The 25,306-nt window shown below is 40.8% G+C and overlaps 1 protein-coding gene across 1 annotated transcript in view; it reads right to left on the bottom strand.

Annotated features, from left to right (window-relative positions):
* Positions 1 to 300: 300 nt before the first annotated feature.
* LOC117519706 (shootin-1-like) overlaps positions 301 to 25,306 on the bottom strand; it is a 43,015-nt gene continuing 18,009 nt past the window's right edge. The window contains 11 exon segments of the mRNA XM_034180963.1: positions 301 to 482; positions 2,091 to 2,244; positions 2,910 to 3,056; positions 4,380 to 4,474; positions 4,836 to 4,917; positions 5,866 to 5,940; positions 5,942 to 5,964; positions 6,470 to 6,590; positions 6,592 to 6,633; positions 8,492 to 8,586; positions 19,945 to 20,005. Of these exon segments, the coding sequence (XP_034036854.1) occupies positions 301 to 482; positions 2,091 to 2,244; positions 2,910 to 3,056; positions 4,380 to 4,474; positions 4,836 to 4,917; positions 5,866 to 5,940; positions 5,942 to 5,964; positions 6,470 to 6,590; positions 6,592 to 6,633; positions 8,492 to 8,586; positions 19,945 to 20,005 (1,077 nt within the window).

Genomic DNA, 25,306 nt, shown 5'->3' with positions numbered 1-25,306 from the left:
TGCAACGCTGCAGCTGAAGTTCCTTCATACAACGCTGGAGGCATAGCCTTCCAATACAGACCCGGGTATAGTCCAGCCAAGCTCAAAATATAAATGAGATCAGGACCTAGAGGCCATGCACTGGTGCCACGCATCCATCACCACCTTAGGCTCTGGATGGCAACCACTCAGGCAGACAACCAGTCCATCCCATCTCTCAGCACTAACCTTCTATTGCATCAGTCAGTTAAAAGGTGTCAGATAATTAATAAATTGATTATTTGTGCTGCTGGAGTGCCATGTGCTGCTCACCTGATGGGGTTACAGCGTGAAGGGGGAGGGGGGGGGAGGCGGAGGGGGGGGGGGAGGTGGAGGAAGAGGGGGAGGGGGTGGAGTCGGCTGTGGAGGAGGAGCTGGAGGTGGGGCCACTCCTGGCGCAGGGGGAGGGGTTCCTGTACTCGTCGCCATGGTGATCGGTTTCTGGGTATCCAGGAGTTCCAAGACTGCGGAGTGGGGGGGGAATAAACAGTCATTACATTAAAGTTACATTTCAATGATGCATACAGCCAGTAAAGAAATCAAATATCTCAGAACTGAATTGTGTCGTTTAAATATACATATCATCGTTATTTATAAAAAAAATAAAATATTTGGGAGAAATCCATATAAAGGAGCACAGCTGCAGGGTAGGAAGACGTGTTGATCTATGAAGTAATTTACTGTAATTTTGAATCTGGCAGCCTGTTACTGAAATACAGTGAGGCCTTAATTCATGGGAGTCAAAAATCAAAAGAAGAATTTTTGTTCATTTTCCTCAAGAAAAAAAAAGAAAAACAAAAAGTTCATCTCTGGCAAATTGAAATCGGGTTGCCTCAGAAGTTCCAGAGATATCAACAGCAGGTTGGTGTTCTTGTTTGTGATAGTAACGCTTTAGGTTCTGACAAACATTTCACTGGGGCCTATAAAGCAAATAAATAAATAAAAAAAAGAAAGTTATTCTTTAGAGATAAACACAAGAGTGGACATCATCAAGCACCTTTCTGTGATATTTTCAACCGCCATCTTGGGAAAGGGATTGTCAAGAGTTTGTGACCCACCTCTGTACTGACAGCCACACCACGATCCACAACTCAAACCAATAACCCTCAGATCAATTAATAATAAAACCCGCCTTGATAAATAGACAAAAGTCCAAACTACAGGTTTCATATAAATGTTCCATTTCAATTAATTTAGCTACAGCAGCATGGTGGATGAGTGGTTAGCACTGCTGCCTCACAGCAAAAAGGTCATGGGATCGATTCCCACCTGTGGAGTTTGTGTGGGTTTCCTCCGGGTGCGCCGATTTCTTCCCATGTTTGAAGACATGCAGGTTTGGTGAATTGGAAACTATAATTGTCCAGGTCTCCCTTGCAAAAGAGATCTTGATCTCAATGGGACTAACCTGGTTAAATTAAGCTTTCATCCAAAGCAACAAGTTATAGTTCAAAGGAGGCACTTTGTACATATGTGGTTGCAAAGTGTCACATACATGTTATTATTAGTTCCATTTTTGTCCACACAATGTAGTCCACACAAACTGCAGTACATGTTAGACTTTTTATGATTAATGCATTTTAGATTTCATTTAATTAATGACATTATTTTGTGCCAAACGTGATGATCTCACACAAAGTTTTTTTTTAAATTTTACATAAAGTTCTATTCCATCACCACTAAACGATACATAGAATAATTAGCAGGAAGAACATCACCAAACATTTCTGCTGCTTTTGCAGCGTAACAATGAGCATGCTGATGTTGTTACACTGTGTGACATCATTCAGTTCCTCTACCAAAATGGCAGGCCGACCTGCTCCTTACTGGCTGCTTCAGTGAAACATCATGTCTCCATTTTTTTTTCTCCATTTTTGTGCTTTTCATTTCTAATTTTCTGGTTGCTACACGGGCCTTCCATTTCCATCTCCACTTTATTTTCACTTTCACCTGAACGTAACCTTTGTAACTTGATGTAAGGTTGTGTTGTTTTTGTAATCTCATGCTTTAATGATGAGGCGCTCTCAAGAGTGCCATCCTAGTTTTCCTCCACATATGTTTGTGATCTTCTTCACCTCTGTTCTCCAGCTCTCCGTTCTTCTTTTCTGCATGCGCGAGGCGTCCCTCCACCTCCTTCTTCTCCTCCTCCAGCAGCTCCAGCTCCTTCTGCAGAGCCTCCAGCTGCTTCCTGGCACAGCTCTGCTGCAGCTGCTCCTCCAGGTTCTGCACCTGCACAATCGCACGGCACAAATTAACCTCCACCCTCCTCTGCACAGTGAAGACTAATGGCTTTATTAATGTCCAGTGGCGGCTCCAAAGGTGGTGGGGGTGGGGGTTGGGGGGGGTTGCAGAGTTGCTGACCAGAGGTGTGTTAAAATATGTGAAAGGTCACATAAACAAGGCTGATTAATGAAAGCTGCTACATGCAAAAGTTAGACGATTTCCTGTCTTTAAAATAGACTGTGTGTCTTTTTTAAAAAACTTGAAAAAGGCAGTAGATTTTGTGTTGTGGACCCCCCCCCCACTCAGACTACACTCCAACACACAATCCCCCCTTCACCTGAAGCTAAATCTGTGTCTGATGTCCAGTTATTTTTGAACCAATGTGGACATTTTTGCTTTTTAAAGTCTGGAACCTGATCCTGATCTCAGGGTTTTCCTCAGTACCACACTGATGCTGGCTGTTTGTTTTCCAATCTAATCATGTGTCATCCCTCCTGCCATGTGATATTGAATTTTCCTGGATCCAGACCAGCAAATCGCTGGCATTGAACCTGCTTTTTGTTTTTCCTGGCTAAGCACCAATTTTTGTTTTTGCTGCAGATACCCTGGTAACAGATCATCACAGCTGTCAGCCGTGGTGGAGGAAAAGGATCTGCCTCCTTCAGGTGCACCTTCTGCTGATGCTGCAGACGCTCCCCCTCCAAGGTCTTGGTGATGGCAGCGATGTCTTCCAGGGCTTTGAGCAGCTGGACGCTGGGCTCGGTGCTCTGCAGCAGCAGCATGCTCTGCCTGTTGGCCTCTTTCTGTTTCACCAGCATCTGCAGGAGAAACGTGCACAAAACAGCCCAGTTGATACACCTCAGTCTGTTGGAAACCTGCAGGCTTTTCAATTTTCAGGTCACTAAACCCCAATGCAGGACATTTGATTCATCGGGCACAAGCTTATTAACCGTCACGTCGATTACCAGCACAGAGCAGCATCGTCCTGCAGAATTCATTCATTCATCACAGTGGAGGAATTCAGTTTTTAGGCAGCTGTGAGAGTCTTTTCAAAACTGAGCAGAAACTCTGAAATACAGATTATGAATGTGTTTGGAAACATGTAAAATCAATAAATTAGGGCTCCATCAGATGAATAAAAATGTATTTGAAAAAGAAAGGAGATCATAAAGGCAGAGAACTGCAAAGAATTTCATCAAGACGTAGTGTCAAGGATCAAAGATTAAGAATAACATACAGGGCCCTATCTTCACCCATGAGGAAAGCGGCGTACAGCACAATCATACGCTGTATTTATACTGTACTAGCCCTCCATGAGGCTCTTCACCCATTGTTGAAGAGCTGTGCGGCTGTGGTGAACATACAACATACTGTACATACCATCTCAAAGTTACCAAACAAGCTAAAGCTAACAGGCTACACTTGGTTTGGGTGTTTTTATTAACGCATATGTTTTCAGACTGGGTGACTGGTTTCATGACGGGTAGCTTTAATGCTAGTTTGAAAAATTATGACCGGCTTGTTGCCTTGGTAACTGTGTATTAGCAGTGGAGCTAGCATTACCAAGTTGCTAGTGCCTGCTAACTGTGCTACCATTCCCTGCAAATTAAATTACACAAAAATCAAGAGCCATTTTGTTTTTTTTGTTTGTTTGTTTTTGTTTTTTTATTTTTCTGCTAGGCTGTAAACATGCATTTTTTTAAGGTTGGAAATTTTAACATGGGCTTCTCGAGGAAGTTAGCTGTTTTTTTGGTCAACATCAAGCTATTCAAGGAACTACATGATTTGCTTCATTTCATATAACTGGAGGTTGGTGCTACTGTTCCTTCAATATCAAACCTAGTTGAATCCATTTGTGTGCACATGGGTGTGTCCATCGACAAATGGGGCATGGTTAAGTGCAAAGCTAGCGTGTTCCTGTTGTCTGTCTTGGATTGTGAGCATGCGGCACTCAGACACACCTTACATAAGTTGGTCGGTCACACGTGCACTGTGCACACAGACGACCACAGATTGTAGCTCCTCAAAGAACTTAATGACATCATCAAATGCCAAGCCCCGCCCACTTCATTAAACCACAATTATAAAGTTCACAATCTTCACGTTATTCGCACTACATTGTCTCTTTTGTTGTTCTTCACCTCGTGTGCATAAGTCTCAGCTTTGACTCTCAGGTTCTGCTCCAAGTCCAGCTGTTCCTTCATCCCTTCGTACTCTTGTGCCGCCATCATGGAGACTGCAGCAAGAACATTCCAGAACACATCAGATTAATAGGCATTTCACACTGAATGAATGATGTGCTCTGATGAGCTGCTCACAGAAAATATTTTTAAGATCGAACCAAAAACAAAAACTATTAAATTACACGTTGCATCCCTATATTTGACATATTCAGTTAAAACAATCAGTAAGAAACATAAAATGTATGATATTGTATGCTAACTCTGTCAAGAGCAGGTGAGCATGGAGGAAACGAGTGAGGGGAGCCACCAAGACACCTACATCAACTCAAAAGCAGTGACAAGTTGCACTGGCTGTGACTGTATACATCTTATGTTCTTGTATCTTGTTTGTCTTTCCGAGTGCACGCAACTCACCTCTGTTAAACCTCTTGATGGTTTTGTTTTGCTGCTCGACTGTTTGGTGAAGCTCTTTCATCTCAGCCCGATCCCTCTCTGACTGCACACAGCGACAGAAATATTCAATAAATCAACATCAAACTCGAAAAACCTTTCAAACAAAAGCCACTTTTTAATCACTGTTTCCATCAATTATTGAGAAATGAAAGCGGTGTGTGGAAAAAATGTGTGAGAAGACGAGTGAGAGAAGTCATCAAGACACAGTTCTAAATGTGTGATCAGTTTCTGTGGCTGTGATTGGAGAAACTGTGCAGAGTGAAAATTCTGAGTGTTGCATCACTGGTTATAAAAAACAGAGGAGGAATTTAATTTAAGAAAACAGATCAAATTGAGCAGGGAATATTCAGTGCCCTCTGGCAAGTATTAGCTGAAATTTCACATTTTCTGTTCCTCTCCATCATAAAAGCTGTAAAAATGAAGATGTAACACATACAAGTGACACTAAGTACAATATGTCCAATCACAGCCACAGAAGCCTATAACTCCTTCAGAACTGTCCAGGTGTCTTGGTGGCTCCCTCACCAGCCTTCTTGTGCAGTCACTCAGTTTTTTAAGGAGTCCGCTCCACACAGGTTTATCACACAGTACCACACTATTTGTAGTTTTTAATGATGGATGGAACTAAAGTCAAAGACACATTCAGCATCATAAAAAACTGTCTGTAAAGGTGATGATTTACCATAAATTTATCAAAGTAAATCATCTACATTTTATCTCTGTTTTTTTTTCAATTCATTATGTGAAATTATTTTGTGGTTGTTCATTCACTTGATATATTTTATTAATGTTCTGATAAAATAAAATTTGTTAATTTGCATTTATTTCTAATCATATTTTATATTCTGTCCATAAGTTCAGCAGTGACAAGAACTCAGAAACAGGACTGAAGCTGCAAACTTTAAAACAAAATACAATAACATAAAGACTTTTTTAATAAAATTACATGCATACACACAGTGATTTGAGATTTGGGCTGTGATCTAGTCACCTGTGCCGTCAGCTCTTCTATCCGTCTCTGCTGATCATGAATCTGACAGACAAAATCTTTCTTCTCCTCCAACACAACTGTTGACCGTCTCCCTCAGTTCTGAGCAAACACAGACATCTGCAGGCTCATCTTCAAATCAAATCAACTTTTCTCTCAAACACACAACAAATTTCAATCTGTTGAAAAACAAAATGCTAAATCATTAAAATGATCAGCATGCGACTTAAATGTCTGAGTGAACGTCACCAAAGAGGTTATGTTTTCACTTGAGTGGATGTTTTATTTGCAGGATTTTATGCAAAAATGAATGAACTGATTATTAAATTTGGTGCATGATTACATTTACCCAGAATTAGAACGCATAACATTTTGGTGTTCAGTACTGCAGCAGAAAAGTCACATTTTTATTGCTTTCATTCAAGGATTTTGAAAAATGTGGGGGAAATACCGAGCTTGGGCTGCAATAGATTCCAATATATTTTGGTCCAATACATAAAAAACAGCAGAACAAAGAACTTTTTTTTAATGATGTAAGATGCTGGTGAAGGACGCAGTCCGATATCCATGTTCACTTTGACATTGTTGCTGTTTGTGCACGTGGTACCTTTAACCTGTTGCTGGTACTGCGTGAAGGTGTCGGCGCTCCCATCAGTGGCGTTGGCATCTGCCTCCAGGGTGACGCAGTCTGAAATGCTGGGAAGCAGCTCGTCCAAACCGGGTCGAGACGGACAGGCTCAGCTATTTCAGCTTCCTGTTCTCGCTGTTCAGCTGAAGAGCAAGGTCACAATGGTCAAGGGGAGCAGAATCAACCTGCAGACTTAATCCGAGCAACGAGCCCAGGGGTAGAAAAAAACCCACTGGTCCGAGGACACGGACCAGCAAACTTTTGAACTATGTTTAGTTGATATTTTCACCTGGTAGACCAATGTCTAGTTAAAAATCTTGTCAGTCTGTCAGGATTTAAGTTCTTTCGGCTTTATTTATTTGCTTTGATTCCTTTGTTCAGTTACTTTGTGTTTTGTTTAATCTCTTGCTGGAGTTTTTCCTGTTTGGGTCTGTCTGTCTCTGTCTCTTTTGTCTGTCTCTGCTGGCTCTTGGTGGTGGGTGTTTCCCTCTCTCTGGCCACACCCTCTTTCTGGAGCATTCCACGCACACCTGCTTTCAATCTGCAACTCATCACCTGGGTGTATATTAGCTCCTCTTTTTGCCTTGCTCCCTCATCAGACTGATGCGCCTAGTGCCTTCTCTCCAGCTCTGTTTTTGTATTCTTGACCTGCTTGCCTCACGTGTGTTACAATTACCTGCCTGTATCCTCGACCACGCTTTTGCCTGATGTTTTTGGTTTTGTTGCTCTTGTTGGACTGCCTCACTGTGTACTGGATCCCGTTTACTGCTTCAGTAAACTGCTTTTACTTACAGAGCTTGTTGTCAGAGTCCTGCATTTGCGTCCAGCCTAACCTGTCAACCAGACCTGATACAGTCTAGTGATTAAAAGTTTTTGACAAGACCAACAATTTTTTTTTCAATCTTGCGCCTTAAATAACTGAGCCGCTGTTCTCAGGTTACAATGACCCACACTGTGCCACTCAGTCACACCGCTGACTTCAGGAAGGAAGCTCAGTCAACTAAGGAGAATCGTGTAAAAGTATGTGGTGTCCACATGCTACTTCCAGCTTAAATGGAACATCTTTAATTTAACAGGTGCAGCACAGAGGAAGAGCAGCAGAGCAGAGCAGGTCCACAGACAGAATCAGTGAGTTACCATAGCAACACTGCATGCCCATATATGGCACACATAAAAAGGTAACTTACAACTGTTGTTTTTTTGCTACAAAATCTGAATGTGACGTGAAACTTTAACATGATTTTCTTCAAAATCATAAAATTTTGATCAAGCCAGTCTGAGAAGCAATAGATATAATTGTTGCCCAAAAACATCAGAGATATTCTAGACCTTACACAGCTGTTTGGGCTTCATAAGAAAAGACCTCATGGACTGGCTCATGGACTATATGTGTCTTTCTGTGAAAACAGCATGTCTCAAACAGTGATGGATGGATTTAGGAGATGTTCCTCGGGTCAGTGAAGATGTCACTTTTGATGGTTATTGGAGCTGCATCAGAATTTTCCCATTACCTCTTCCTTTAATGTTCTTGGTTTATGATGTCACAAAGACATGATGGGCAGATAAAGCATTAAAGTGCGCCCTCTGTCTGTCTGCGGCAATGACAGCTGCCATTCAAGTTGTTCTTCTGTAATAAGAATATTATAGTAGCTATAACACCTTATAACATTTCCTTTAATTGCCATATTTGCCATCAACCATTTGTTTCATGCATCTGGAGGACCACGTTGGAAAATAAACTTCTTGTGGCTCTTTGTCATCCTCTTCAATTTTTTGTAAAATAAAATTCAGTGTGACCTTATATCCTTCCAGAACCAAGACTGAAAAGATCCCAACATGATGAAATGTTAATGTAAGTACAGTTTCTGCTGTGGTGGCAGAATCGCTCAGTGGTAACAGTGTTAAATCAGCTCTGTGCAGAGTCATCCTGACTCAACTTGGGTCACGGCCCAGCTGGACCCTGAGCTAATCTTGGTTATTGACATTGTGTCGGCAGCTGACCTTTGCGGCCAGGGCTTCTGCATTCTCACGGCACAACTTCTCGACCTCCAGCTGAGTCTGCAGAACGCTCACCTCCTCGATCACCATCTGAGACACTGCGGGACACAAAGCGACACGGTTAGCGCTGCAAGACACAGCAACTGCCTTCAAATAAAACACGTGTGTGTGTGTGTGTGTGTGTGTGTGTGTGTGTGTGTGTGTGTGTGTGTGTGTGTGTGGTGTGTGTTGTGTGTGTGTGTGTGTGTGTGTGTGTGTGTGTTTTACCTCACTTAATGATCAAAGGAGATGCCCAAAGTCAAGGGTGGATCAGGGACTTGGACTACAGTTTACTATTTTTTATCTTGTATTAACATGAATTTATGGATCAAGGTGACATCATAATAAAATAATTTTAAAAAAGCAAAGTTTAACCATGCTGATTATAAAAATAAATAAAGCATTGTTACACCACAGATCATTTTTACCACACATGTTCATATGTAATATGGATATTGAAAATCTGTATATTTTATGCATAAAAACCCCAAAATAGAACCCAGACCTTTAGTGAAATATATATACTTTTATATTGCATCATATAAAATTAAATATAACATACCCCTGTTAATATAGCTTATATACAATTTTCATGTACTGATGAAAATGTTGGATTTTTGGAACATAAACTATATTATTATTATTATTATTATTTATATTCTGTAGTAGGCCTGGAAGCAGAAGTGAAACCACAAAATCTAAAAGACCTCGATATTGTTTTGATGAGCCATGTGATAAATAAAGCCATTTTCTGAAAATAGCAAAAAGGTTCATTCTAGTATGAAAGCATGTTACATTTTAGACAACATGCAAAGAATAATTCAAGATGTTTGTTTTGTTTGTTTGGGGTTTTTCTTTACAGAAATAAGCACTTCAGTGAGTGCTATTTTAGTTTATTATAGCTTATAAAAAGTTACTAGTTAATCGGACATGAAAATGTAATTTCCCAAAATGAGATTAACCCAATTTTTTTAAATATAAAATTACTACCAGCAGCATATCATACATTGATGGTGTTACACATGTTGTTAATTTTGTAATTCAAAACCAGATACAACCTGTTGCTTTTCGTTTGCTTCGAATTTTAGTTTGATTCCAAAATGAGATACATATCAGTTCTGTTTCCCTACAAAAAAAAGTTTTATCCATCTCAGCTGGATACAAAGCACTTTGGAAAGAAATGCAAATAAATAAATAAATAAAATATCATGTTTGGCCATTAAAATCACCAAACATTAAGCAGGATTTAAATTTGTTATCTACTATGGGTTAAAAAATGCTAAAGTACATTTCTATATCTAAATTGTATGTCCTATATAGACCCACAGGCCCATTGGTGCCTGTGCTTATCTTCGAATTCCATAGCATCAAGCAGATGAGAGTTTATGACTCCCCCTGAAAGGGGGACGCCAGTCCAACACAGGTTACTTCTCCAGCTGAGATCAGTACCCCTTTACAGCTGGGTGGACTGAGACAAATGTAGATTAAGGGTCTTGTTCAAGGACAAAAACGGGCATATATATATAGATATCTATATAGATATATAGATATAGATAGATCAGTAAGATCATCTTCCCACTTTAATTACTTTCAGAATTCATAAGCCAAGAATGACAAAGAACAAGAGCAAAGGAAAAAGAATTCTGCAAAAATAAAGAAAAAAATTGTGAATTTGATTCAAATTAACACATTTTTTCCAAAACGGTTGATCTTTCCACTACATTTCATCATAAACCTGAAACTTTTTGTCTATCCAAAGACAATCACACAAACAAAACACAATGAACTATTATTATGATTATCATTATTTATTTATTTATTTATTGTCAAGGTTAACAGCCTTTATGTTTCTCTTTATGTCTCTCAGTCAGGTCTTTCTGAGAGTGAGAATGTCTCATGTTCACAGTTCAGTCACAGTGACACAGTTGGACTGGGCTGCTTCAGCTGATCATATTAGAGCCAGCAGGAAGCTTCTGCCACAGTCTCTGGTCCTTCAACCTCCTTCCACAGGTCTCAAATATGATTATAGTGAGCACAGCTAAGGACTGATGGTGAAACAGGCTCCTGACAGGCTGTCGCTCTGATGGACATGCTGATCCAAGTGCATGAGAGAAACAGATGAGGGAAGCCAACAAAATGGTAACTGGACTGCATTTATATAGTGCTTTTCCATCTGCATCAGACGCTCGAAGCTCTTTACAGTAATGCCTCGCATTCACACAAACACACTCTCACACTGATGTCAGGGTCACTCACTACACACCGGGAGCAACTTGGGGATTAAGGGCCTTGCCCAAGGGCCCTTAGTGGTTTTCCAGTCTGGCTGGGTTTTGAACTGAGGATCCTCTGGTCTGAAGCCCAACGCTTAACCACTAGACCATCACCTCCCCAAGACACACATAGAAAGCTAAAGTGATTGTGACTTTAGCAAATATGCCCTTGAGCTTCACTAGCATCCTAATCTGTCCAAAGACAGATGGACAGATCCAAATTAATACCCATCACAAGTTTACACGTAATCTGTATTAGACTGATTTATTATCAGTGAACTGTCTCATTGTCACATGACAGTGAGAGACTCATTAACTCAGATTGGATCTGAGTTTAAGGATCGGATCAGGATGAGCGTTACTGAAGAAAATAACCCCGATTCAAATGAAAAGCTTCACTCAGTGACCTTTGAGGAAAGATAAACATAAAGATAAAGATAAACTTTATTGATCTCACAGAGGAGAAATTCACATGTTACGTCAGCTCTTAAAAAACACACAAAGTGGGTGCAAGTAGAGGAAAATGTTCATCGAACAGCGTGTGCAAGGATAAGCAATAATAATACTTGTAACAGTACAAGACATAAGAAATAGAATATAGAAGATAGAAGGTAGAAATAGAATATGTATGTATATATACACACACATGTGCATATGTATATATAGTGTATATACACATACATACACACCCACGTACATACTTTTATATATATATATATATATATATATATATATATATACACATATATACACCCACACATACATACACCCATACACGCATACACACATGCACACACATACCTGTACACATACACATATACATATGCATATATATAACATGATTGGGATTGAAAAAGAGATAGGAGCATCTTCTTTACAATATGTGAAATGGACTTTAGGTGTGATAAGGTGACATTAGTGCTGGGATTTGTAAACGAGTTGTTATTGCACATGATATGTGGACATATTAATATTGCACGTGATTTGTGGACATATTATTGCATTCCATGATGGATTTCAACTTGGCTAACATCCTCCTCTCAGCCACCTCCTCCAGAGAGTCCAGAGGACAGCCCAGGACAGAGCTGGACTTCCTGACCAGCTTGTTCAGTCTCTTTCTCTCCCGCTCTGTGCTGCCCGGGGCCCAACAGACGACAGCATAGAGGAGAGCAGAGGCTACAACACAGTCATAGAAGGTCTTAAGCAGAGGCCTGCTCACTCCAAAGGATCTCAGTCTCCTCAGGAGGTGGAGGCGACTCTGGCCTTTTTTGTACAGGGCGTTGGTGTTGTGAGTCCAGTCCAGTTTGCTGTTGAGGTGAACACCCAGGCATTTGAAACTGTCCACAGTCTTTATGTCTTCCCCCTGGATGTTCACCGGTGGGTGAGATGGTGGTTTCCTCCTGAAGTCGATCACCATCTCCTTCGTCTTACAAGTGGTTGCGCTCACACCAGTCCATGAAGTCTGTGATGACCGACCGGTACGCCAGCTTGTTCCCCTCAGACACGCAACCCACAATGGCGGAGTCATCAGAGAACTTCTGGAGGTGGCAGCTGTCTGTGTTGTAGGTGAAGTCCGAGGTGTAAAGGGTGAAAAGGAAAGGCAAGAGGACGGTGCCTTGGGGGGCCCTGGTGCTGCACCTTACCACCTCAGACTGACAGCCGCGCAGCCGCATGTACTGAGGGCAGTCAGCGAGGTAGTCGATGGTCCAGGCGGCGAGATGTCCATCCACACCTGCATCCTCCAGCTTCCCCCGCAGCAGTGCCGGTCTGATGGTGTTGAAAGCACTGGAGAAATCAAAGAACATGACTCTCACAGCACTCCCGCCGGTCTCCAGGTGGGTGAGCACTCGCTGCAGTAGGGAGATGACAGCGTCATCTACCCCGATGTTGGGCCTGTAGGCAAACTGCAGCAGGTCCAGGGTGTCGCTCACCATGGTGCGGAGATGAGACAGGACGAGCCATTCCATGGTCTTCATGAGGTGGGAGGTCAGGGCAACTGGTCTGTAGTGGGCCAGTTCCTTGGCGTGCGGTGTTTTGGGAACTGGGACCACACAGGAGGTATTCCACAGGGTGGGGACCACCCTCAGGCTGAGGTTCATGTTGAAGATGTGGCTGAGGACCTCACAGAGCTCATCTGCATAGGTCCTCAGCAGCCTCAGGGAGATCGCATTAAGTCCTGCTGCTTTCCTCTGCTTCAGCCGCAGGAGCTGGCCTCTCACCTCGGTTGGAGTTACAGTGAGGGGGGGAGGGAGGGGGAGCTGAGGTGTGGGCTGAGGTGGGCTGATGCTGAATACAGTTGCAGGGGAGGAGGAACAAGGTCCATGGTGCAGTGGAGGTGACCAGGGGGTGGAAGGTGGGGGTCAGAGGGACTGGAGGGCTGGCTGCTGGAGACATGTGGAGAGCCGGGAGCAGGAAGGGGGGCAGGCGTGGAAGAGCCAAAACGGTTAAAGTAACTGTTTAGCTCTTCTGCAAACCAAGAATCCCCATCTGCAGTCCTGCTGGCACCCTGCCCAAATCCAGAGGCGGTCTTGAGGCATCTCCACATGTCTCTGATGTTGTTCCGGGCCAGCTGCTCCTCCATCCAGAAAGTGAGGATGACAGACGGACACCGTCTTGGTCTATTTTTAATCTTTCTTTCAATGTTTAATGCAGACTTTAGAAGAGACAGAGACTCCTTTAAACCTTCAGCTCATCATCATGCTTACAGTCAATTTGAACACTGTTTCAAAACGTACATCAAAGCTGATCAGCCTCTGATCAGCCTGGTTCTCTCCCTCAGCCCCAACCAGTCCCAGCAGAAAGACTGCCCCTCCCTGAGCCTGGTTCTGCTGGAGGTTTCTTCCTGTTAAAAGGGAGTTTTTCCTTCCCACTGTAGCCAAGTGCTTGCTCACAGGGGGTCGTTTTGAACCGTTGGGGTTTTACATAATTATTGTATGGCCTTGCCTTACAATATAAAGCGCCTTGGGGCAACTGTTTTGTTGTGATTTGGCGCTATATAAAAAATTGATTGATTGATTGATTGATTGATGCCAGCTGCAGCCCCAATGGTCACTGCAGGACAGGAGACGGACCTGTTTCTGTTCTGGGTCACGTTGTCTGTCTGTGTTCTTGGAAACGACACTTCATCTGCTTTGTCTGAGTCCATCTAACTGTAAATGTGTACAGATATGTTTCCTCACCAGAAACCTCTCACTTCTGTGGTCGTCATTTAAATAGCACACGCCAAATGTCTTAAATGATTGACAGGTGAGACAATGTGATGACTAAATGCAAGACTCAGCACAACCTTTTCTGCACAATGTGGAGTCACACATGTGGCAAATGCCCTTGTGCTACTCACTTTAGACCACGTGCAATAGATTGTAAAGATCCACCCGTCGGTGTTAGGACAATGAATTCTCTGACTGCAGATCACACATAAAGCGTCATATTCACAAAGAATTCAATAAGAAAGTCTGTCCCACAGTTCAATAATTCTTTGCAACATTCATGCACTATTGTTTAAAGGTTTCAGCACATTTGACAGTCATTTAAATGCACAGTAAACTGGATGTCTGATCAGCACCACGGACAGTTCACTTTACCAAGCTCTTAACAGAATGTGCCTGTTTTTACTTAGCTGTTTTAAGAAATGTGTTGAAATAAAAATTAAGATATTCATAGACGTTATTGTAGAATTGGGTATTAACTCCTTTCAGGAGCTGCAGACCTGATCCTGCTCACTGTTTCAAACCTCTTATGCCTGAATACACGGCACACGTCATGTGCACATTACATCAGACATGCATGTCATACTCAACAAAAATATAAACGCAACACTTTTGGTTTTGCTCCCATTTTGTATGAGATGAACTCAAAGATCTAAAACTTTTTCCACATACACAATATCACCATTTCCCTCAATATTGTTCACAAACCAGTCGAAATCTGTGATAGTGAGCACTTCTCCTTTGCTGAGATAATCCATCCCACGTCACAGGTGTGCCATACCAAGATGCTGATTAGACACCATGATTAGTGCACAGGTATGCCTTAGACTGCCCACAATAAAAGGCCACTCTGAAAGGTGCAGTTTTATCACACAGCACAATGTCACAGATGTCGCAAGATTTGAGGGAGCGTGCAATTGGCATGCTGACAGCAGGAATGTCAACCAGAGCTGTTGCTCGTGTATTGAATGTTCATTTCTCTAACCATAAGCCGTCTCCAAAGGCGTTCAGAGAATTTGGCAGTACATCCAACCAGCCTCACAACCGCAGACCACGTGTAACCACACCAGCCCAGGACCTCCACATCCAGCATGTTCACCTCCAAGATCGTCTGAGACCAGCCACTCGGACAGCTGCTGAAACAATCGGTTTGCATAACCAAAGAATTTCTGCACAAACTGTCAGAAACCGTCTCAGGGAAGCTCATCTGCATGCTCGTGGTCCTCATCGGGGTCTCGACCTGACTCCAGTTCATCGTCGTAACCGACTTGAGTGGGCAAATGCTCACATTTGCTGGCGTTTGGCACGTTGGAGAGGTGTTCTCTTCACGGATGATGCAAAGAGATGTGTTGCACTGCATGAGGCATATGGTGGTCACACCAGATACTGACTGGTATCCCCCCCCCCCAATAAAACAAAACTGCACCTTTCAGAGTGACCTTTTATTGTGGGCAGTCTAAGGCACACCTGTGCACTAATCATGGTGTCTAATCAGCATATTGGTATGGCACACCTGTGACGTGGGATGGATTATCTCAGCAAAGGAGAAGTGCTCACTATCACAGATTTCGACTGGTTTGTGAACAATATTTGAGGGAAATGGTGATATTGTGTATGTGGAAAACGTTTTAGATCTTTGAGTTCATCTCATACAAAATGGGAGCATATGTAGCAATTGTGCATATGTGTATTTACGTCACTGTTTATGTTGCATCACTGCTCAATCTTTTGACATTACTTGTAGAATGACTTTTATTCCATAGTCTGTATCATTTGTGACTCTTTCTGGACGTGATTATTACATTGCATGTTCAGTTTGGGCTTGTGTGTGTGTGTGTGTGTGTGTGTGTGTGTGTGTGTGTGTGTGTGTGTGTGTGTGTGTGTGTGTGTGTGTGTGTGTGTGTGTGTGTGTGTGTGTGTGTGTGTGTGTGTGGATGCAGTTTTTTGTTTGTTTTTTACTGGCTCATTTAGCTGACACAGTCATAATCATGAAAGCACACCTCATCTCAAATGTTTTATAATATATCAACTTAAAAATAAATAAATATGTCAATACATATAGGCTCATCATCACGTTTTGCTTTAGATTACTTTTATAATCTAGATCTTGTGAGTCACAAAGGTCTGTGTGTGTTTAGTTAAGCCATGGTCAAAAAAATGAAGAGCACAAAGTGATTTCTTGTAACCGGACAGCAGTCATATGACTTTTTCAATCACTGAAATTAAATGGTTTCTTTTAAAAAAAAATTGGTATTGATGTTTTTGATGGCTGTGGCATCTTTCCCACTCATAGAAACTTCAGTAAAATGTGTTAATGATTTAATGTTGCCAATATGATGTTAAAATGTCATGCTGGTCACATCACACATGAAAAGGTGAGCACTGGGTCTGTTCATTCATGTAGCGCCGTACATGCAACGTAACGCCCACGCCTTGGACACTTCGCACACACTGGCAGTGGGCGAGGATTGATTTGTTAACACACTGAAATGAAAATCAACACTCAATGAAAAACTCAATGAAAACTTCAAACACTTGCAGTGTTTGAAGTTTTCATTGCACTGATCCACAATATTTTAACCAGACTTCACAGGCTGAATCCACCTTGATCACATTCAGTCGTGATCCTGGTCCTCTGGTTTGTCTCCCCAACTCCCTCCTGCCACGAGCATGACGAGAAACTGGATAATGGAATCACTGTCTGTGGCGCACGAGCAGTTCGCACTGTGCCACAGCTGTACATCACTTGCCCTCTCTCCAGACAGCAGAAAGCCACGCCCCTTCCCCAAAGACCAACTGAGGGGGTGTGTCTCAGAAAAAAGCAGGAGCTTTAACCATGGACGTCTGTGACATCTTCACATTTCCAGTCCCTGCTGTGACCACAGCATTATGGATTAAACTCGCTCCCATTGTGAACACGTTGGTGATGATCCATCATCACGGGAACAGCATCATCTCACATGTCAGGTCACGGTTTCATCAAACCCGCTCGACTCCCTCATCGCCTTTTCAGATTCAAATGAGCCTGAAATCAAGTACCTGCCTGCAAGCCAAGACTAAAATGCTGCCATTAAATATAGAGGAGTAGGTAGGCGGGCCTTTTGAAGGGCCACAATAGAATGAGCAAGGTCGTCGTGGTTACACCCCCCCCCCCCCCATACATTTCCACCATTTCTGATGTTGAATAATTCACCACAGAGTGATTTTAATAATTCACCAGAATAATGTGACAGAAATGATGGCTGTCCTCCCCAAGGAGATACAGTCTGAATGAATGAATGAATCGGTGACAGTTTTGCTGACTAAAGATTTTCAGTCCCGTTTTGCTGTTGCAGGTTTTGGAGATCTGAGGTGGTTATGTCACAACTGATCTTCCGCTTTGTTCTTTTATTCTTCATCTTCTTTCTCATTTGACAGGTGAGGTCACCACATCCACCAAACCAAGAAACCGCTTTGAGCCCTGGATGGCAACCAGCCAACTGACAACCGGTCCATCGCCACGTCTCCAAAGTAGCCTTCTATCTTCTGCAGTCAGGTGAAGCGTGGGCGTATCCTTGACTTTATCCATGTGCTGGAATTATGTCCAAAGAGATCCACCACATGGCTAAAATGTCAGGTGATGTTCTCTGAGCCAATCCCAGTAACTGTTCGTTTGTCACAAAGTCATTCCAGTGGTTCCTGATGATCCTCTGAAGATCTTCTGGTGCCAATGACATTCTGTGAATTGCAATGCACGTTTCATAACTAACTGTATAAAACACTGAACCAGACTCTAATCCGCTGCAAGGTTTGACCCCGAGGATTGGACACGACAGTAACTGTATATAGAATTTCACATTCGATATTTGTTGTCTTACCCTGTGTGACAGTAGCAACAGAATCTGGCGCTGGAGCTTCGCTCCTAGCAGCTAATGATGGACCTTCAGCTTCTCTCCGGATCACACGCCTCTAAATATCAAAACCTGGTATCAGCTGGCCACTAGCTGACACAGTGGTTGCCATAGAAACAAGGACAGCCTTTCCATTCAGAGAAAGGTGTCAGTGATGTCACATGATAGATGTAAAGGATGATGAGGGGCAGCAGCGTTCAGCAATCAGCCTTTATTTATGCAAGACGTTTCACATATTTTATTACAACTTTTGGTCAGTGGCTCGGAGGTGGTGGTGGTGGGTTAAATCCCCATCAGCCCCCTTCTAGATCCACCACTGATATTTTGCCTCCTTCAGCAAATCTGCACATTGCTATGAATTACATTGAAATTAATCCTGTAAACGTGCAGCCAAATAGATTTTTGTTACATTAGTGTATTTGCAAACATGAACAATAATGAATATCTGCAACTGAAATAAAGGTCACACCCACCAAATAACACTGATTTTTTTTTTCTCACATTTTAATTTCATTCTTTCTGATTTTTGCAGATATCACAGTCACATTTTCTGGGCCTGATAAGTTCTGAGTATTTTAAAATGCAGTATTTGCTTTTAAAATACTTTTAAAATGCTGTTTAAATGTTTATTTTTCCTGTCTTGCACAACTTACTCAAAAGCATCCACTAAACCAACAGCAGAGTGGAGTCAAATTAAAAGAAGGCTTTCTTTATGATTTCCTCAGCCTTTACTGGAGATTTGTTTGAGTCACATCTTAAACAGATTATTGATTATTAAAGTGGCTGTTGCCACTTTTTAATCAGATTCGTCTGAACTCATCAACCTGCTTTTTGTTCAACAATGCCAATGTGGTGTCTTCACTTTGTTTAAATCGTATTGTCTGTCATCAGTTGCGGTGATGTTGCTCAGACTTGCTGCAGGGATGCAATTAACCAGAAAGGTCCACGAAGATTCCTGGTCTACCTGGGAAGAGATACTGTATCTACACGTTTACAGAAAATGGACAATTTCTTTGTCTTTTTTCCATTTATCTGAGTAAAAGCTCGAAAACTGAAGAAACTGTCTGGATGAGTGTTAGAAAGTCTTGAAGACCAACAAGAAGTTCAGTTTCTTTTGAGTAAACTTTGAGATATTAAACCACAAATTGGGCAAAATAAGTTTTTTTTTTCTGATGATATAGTTCATGAGCCAGTAGACAATTTTGACCTACTCGGAATCACTTAAGAGGACTAAACAACAGTTGAAATTCAGTGTACCATGACCTACACAAAAGTATGGTGGCCATTCCATGGTGGTAGCTGTTGCCAGGTGGGAGTTGAAACCTAAACATGCTCCAATTATTTTGAAAACTATACCACATGCTTTGTCTGATCATAAAGATTCCAAAAAGGTTTGGACTATCTATGACGGAATGTTCTGGAGTTATGGAGTAAAACAGTCAAAAAAAAAATGTTGAGAAAGGTCAATTTCAGGTTGTACAGGTTACAAGTTAAAACTGCTCCAATATAGAAAAAAGTGATGAAAATTATTGTTTGAGTTAACAGGATTCATAAATGGAATAGGTTTGACCATGATGAATGATTGATCTCCAAAGAAGAGGTCAAACAAGGTCGATGTCCATTGGATTCTATGACATGTGACATATGTTACGCCATAACCTGATAACTAAGCATGACAGATGATGAAAACTATTCCTTTTTAAAACCATATTAGTTCAACCAATAATTTGCATCACTTTTTACCAACAATACAGCAAGTTTAACTTTTGAACCTTGTAGAAGCTGAAATTGACCTTAGTCACCCTGGATGGCCACCATACAATGTATAGGCCATGATACACAACGAGGCTGGATTGTAAGTGTTTATTCCCCTTAAATAGAACCAAAAACCTGCTTGGCACATGGACTAGATACCCAGGCCTCCATAAAATCCGAGAATCATCCCTGATACAAGTGCTCATATGAGCATCAGTTCACCTCAAACACTCTGAATACTTTTATTTTGGAACCATAGTTCTGTTAGAGTTAGAGGAAGCGGGCAAACTCACCTCTCTTGATGTGTTTGAGTTGCCTCTCGGCCTCGTCTCGCTCCTCCGTCAGTCTGGTGCACTGTAGGTGCAGACAGCAGGGTCACCGTTAGCATTAGCTCATATTCCATTGTAATACAGGACACTGATACCAGACCAGTATCAGTTACACTCTAATACGACATAAAGGCACAACCACTGACTGCGTCGCTGCTGCAAACACAAAAGCAAGAGACAAAATGCTAATAAAGGACCCCGGATGAACAGCAAAGGCTTCAATACTTGACGCTCATGAATTTAACATTAACATTGTTCATATCATCTGATTAATAATTAATTTGTGCCTACTAGTCTTTCCCTCAAATTAATAATTTGTAATCAGGGTCTTCAAATGCTTCATGGGATTAGTTTGTATAACTTGTATTAAAAGAGCCTTTTCACCATAAAAAACAAAAATGTTTTTACATGTTCACATTTTAGTAATTTGATAGTTGATATTGGAACAAAAGTGGTTACAGTTTAAAAAACTGTTAGATGTATATTGACATTTGTTTTCAAATAAACTGTGTGAGCATAAAACTGGAATTGCAACATGTAATTTATTCTGTCTTAAGTGAAATAAGTAAAAAAAAAAAAAAAAGTTAAAATAAAAGAAAACTCAAGGCAACAATCTGCATGGATATTTCTGAGTAGAATGGAGGTGAAATAAAAAAAGTTACAATAACTTAATTGAAATGATTTGGCTACCAAATAGCACCAAAACCTTTTAATTAAGTTGGTCCAACTTAATTAACTTTCTAGAAGACAAAGCAAATCAAGTGTACTAAACTAAGAAATAAAAAGCTCTGCTAAATCCGTTAGTTTTTTTTTTAAGTGAACAAGATTCTCTTTCTGCATGTATATAGATGTACACAAGTTCCATTCAGATCCACTGGGTGGCAGTGTCAATGTGTGATGTAATGCAGTCATAATAATAATGATAATAATAATAAATCATAATAAAGCACTTTCCAATCATATACAGTGAGGAAAATAAGTATTTGAACACCCTGCAATTTTGCAAGTTCTCCCACTTAGAAATCATGGAGGGGTCTGAAATTTTCATCTTAGGTGCATATCCACTGTGAGACACATAATCTAAAATAAAAAAATAAATAAAAAAATCCAGCAATCACAATGTATGATTTTTTTAATAATTTATTTGTATGTTACTGCTGCAAATAAGTATTTGAACACCTGTCAAAATCAATGTTAATATTTGGTACAGTAGCCTTTGTTTGCATTTACAGAGGTCAAACGTTTCCTGTAGTTTTTCACCAAGTTTGCAGCAGGGATTTTGGTCCACTCCTCCATACAGATCTTCTCTAGATCTTTAAGGTTTGGAGTTTCAGCTCCCTCCAAAGATTTTCTATTGTGTTCAGGTTTGGAGACTGGCCAGGTTACTCCAGGACCTTGAAATGCTTCTTACAGAGCCCCTCCTTAGTTGCCCTGGCTGTGTGTTTGGGGTCATTGTCATGCTGGAAGACCCAGCCATGACCCAGCCAGGAGGTTGTTTGCCAAAATCTCGCAATACATGACCCCATCCATCCTCCCTTCAATGCGGTGCAGTCGTCCTGTCCCCTTTGCAGAAGAGCACCCCCAGAGTATGATGTTTCCACCCCCATGCTTCACAGTTGGGATGGTTTTCTTGGGGTTGTTCTCATCCTCTAAACATGGTAAGTGGAGTTGATTCCAAAAAGCTCTATTTTGGTCTCATCTGACCACATGACCTTCTCCCATGCCTCCTCTGGATCATCCAGATGGTCACTGGTAAACTTCAAACAGGCCTGGACATGTGCTTACCCCACAATGTGATATCTTGCAAGGAATCCCAGACTGAGGGAGATTGACAGTCATCTTGTGTTTCTTCAACTTTCTAATAAATAATCATAACAGTTGTCTTCTACCAAGCTGCTTGCCTGTTGTCCTGTCGTCCATCCCAGCCTTGTGCAGGTCTACAGTTTTGTCCCTGGTGTCCTTAGACAGCTCTTTGGTCTTGGCTATGGTGGACAGGTTGGAGTGTGATTGATTGAGTGTGTGAACAGGTGTCTTTTATACAGGTAACAAGTTCAAACAGGTGCAAAAAAATACAGGTAGAGAGTGCAGAATAAGAGGGCTTCTTAAAGAAAAATTAAGAGGTCTGCGTGAGCCAGAATTCTTGCTGGATGGTTGGTGTTCAAATACTTATTTGCAGCAGTAACATACAAATAAATTATTAAAAAATCGTACATTGTGATTTCCGGATTTTTTTTTTTTTTTTTTTTTTTTTTTAGATTATGTCTCTCACAGTGGACATGATTTCTAAGTGGGAGAACTTGCAAAATCGCAGGGTGTTCAAATACTTATTTTCCTCACTGTATACAAAGTGCTTCCCAAATCAAAATGCAATAGAAGAACATACACATAAAACATAGTAATTTGAAATTTGCAGAAAATAAGAAAAAAAACATAAAACATAAAATTAAACCAGGCCCTGCAACAGACTGGCCTTGTGTCCAGGGTGAACCCCGCCTCACACCCTATGGCTGCTGGGATAGGCTCCAGCCCCCCGTGACCCTTAATTGGAGTAAGAGGTTGAAGATGAGTGAGTGATGAAATTAAAACAAAACAAAAAAAAGAAATTCAGAATTTTTTTTCAAAAAATGTTGAAATTCACCAACCAACACTAACTGTAAAGACCTGAGACCAGAAAACTATCCTAGCCTGTAAAGTGAACTCCAATTTAGCCTACATTTAAATAAATAACTAGTAAGCAAATATGCATATATATTTGTAAAAAAAAAAAAATTACCTGAAATAAAATCCTTTTTTTTCTACTATAATATAATTTTCTCTATGTCTCTAATCATCTGCTCCAGGCCACGGAGGAGGTGATTAGAGACCCTGCAAGGCTTATGACAAATGTGGGTGTGGAATCCATTAGCTTAGCAGGGAAATTAGTGCAGAAAATCCACTATGGTGATAGTGCAGTTTATCTGCCAACAACAACAAGTTGAGACTGTGGCCTGCTTCCATAGACATGTCCATAAAAATCATAGGGGGATATGCTTTGCAAACTTAATACCCATTACTACATTGGATGATGCCGAAATTGAAGATGACCCAATGGTTGTTCCAGCAATATCAAAGATTTTGTGTCTGCTACCTACAACTCGTGTGGAATGTGTCAAACCTAAACCTACTTCAAGGCATCTTATATATGCTACTCTGGAACCACCCCTACGCTCAACAGTTCAACTGTCAACCCCACTAACATATTAACTCATTAACATAACATCACTATCCTCAAAATCATTGTTGATTAATGATCTAATTATTGATCATCACTTAGATATGATTGGGTTGTGTGAAACCTGAGTTAAAACTACAGCTGTCCTCCCATTAAATGAAGCCTGCCCACCAGCGTATACATTTAGTCACGTCCCTCAAGATGTGAAGCAAGGCGGGGGTGTTCCTCTTATTTATAAATCTAGGTTTAGCTTATTAGCTGCTGGGGGCAGTGTTGTATAAAGTACCAGAAAATCACACTTAAGTAAAAGTACAGATACCCATTAAAAAAATGACTTTGGTAGAAGTTCAAGTCACTGATTGAAATGCTACTCAAGTAAAAGTCTTAAAGTATCTAGTATTTATTGTACTTAAGTATGACAAGTAATGTACAACTAAATGTACTCAAGTATTGAAAGTAAAAGTACAAGTAAATGTTAATAATCAAAAGTTTATCTAGGCTTGTAAATGACTGGTAGTATTAGTCAAAGTACTGAAAATTGTGCACATCACACAAAACACTTCAGAAACAAGGTTCCAAAACCTAAACGAGAGTAGGCTACTCACTAGGTGTTCACAGGAAACAGTTATTTATTTCTATATGTATTTATTTTCATTGGTACATGGTTTTATCTTTTCTGTTGTGTTTTGTTTCAATAGGTTCTTTTTGTCTCTTTCTCTAAAATTGTATTGTAACATTATTAGTCTATTATTATTGACTATTATTGTCTATTATGTAGACTATTATTGTTGTTGCTATATGAATAAAAATACATTTAAAAAATTACAATTTGACTCTTTTACGACAACAAACGCTGAGCCATTAATTATACAGAAAACAAATCAACACAAACGTGCTGATGCGAACAGCTTAACGCTAACTTTAACATTGAAAACGCCATAGACATGCTAACGCATTAGCATCGGTCTTGTTTTTTAAGTTATAAAATACATCTATCAACTGTTTCAGAAGACCATAACAGGTTAGTTTAACATAAAAATATTAAATATTACTCACAGACATATGCTCTTCAGGGTTTTAGCGGGGAAAAATTAGGATAAAGTGAAATAAAGCAATCAATCCACGAATCGTAGATCGAAACACTGCTTCGACCTGCAAATCACTGCTTCGATTGGTTCAAGGTTCAAAGCAAAGCCGCACTGCGGAAAAGTTAATTACAGACCCGCTGCAGGTCTGTAATCAATGTAGAGAAATGATCATTTTCCTGACAAACACCCCCCAAGTGCGCAACTGCAAAAAAGCCTACTGGACATGCCTCATGACAAATCGGCTTTACTTTGTTGCAGTCACTAGTAATCAGTGGTGTCTCTGGGTGAAAACACGACTTTTTTCATGTGTGTGTGTGTTTTATAATGAGTAACGGCATGGCGAATAGAAAATGTATCGAATAGAAGTATGCAATTACGGTCGGAAATGTAGTGAAGTAAAAGTGGAAGTAAGCTGAATTTAAAAAACTCAAGTAAAGTACAAAGTCTCCAAAAACGTACTTAAGTAAGTAGTGAAGTATTTTTACTTCGTTACTATACAACATTGGTTGAGGGTCACAAATATAACTCATTTGAGCATTTGATTCTCTGCTCTGCTCAGGATATTACGCATTGCCAAGGTCAGAAGAATAAAAATCAGCCATATTACTTTGTCACTGTATATAGGCCTCCTGGCCCATATTCTGAATTCTTAGATGAATTTGGTGCATTCATCTCAAACTTGTCAACTAGTGCAGATAACATTCTGATTATTGGTGACTTTAATGTTCATAGAAATAAGACTTCTGGTCCCCTCTGCAAATCATTTGTTGAAATTGTGGATGCATTAGGATTTTGGCAATGCATTAGGGACTCGACGCACATTAGTGGAAATACCCTGGATCTGGTTCTCGCACGTGGTCTTGCTGTCACAAATATTGACATCATGCCTCTTACAGCAGTGGTCTCTTATCACTCACTTATTAAGTTTACAGTTTCACTGCTGTGTTAGTGGAACAACAACCTTATATATCACTACGGCGATGCATCAACTCCTCAACTAAGACTGAACTCGAAGCTAGACTGCCTG

Source organism: Thalassophryne amazonica, chromosome 11 (genome assembly GCF_902500255.1).
Source record: "Thalassophryne amazonica chromosome 11, fThaAma1.1, whole genome shotgun sequence".
Classification (NCBI taxonomy): Eukaryota; Metazoa; Chordata; class Actinopteri; order Batrachoidiformes; family Batrachoididae; genus Thalassophryne; species Thalassophryne amazonica.
The sequence above is the reverse complement of the archived record's forward strand: the minus strand, read 5'-3'. Positions and strand labels throughout refer to the sequence as shown.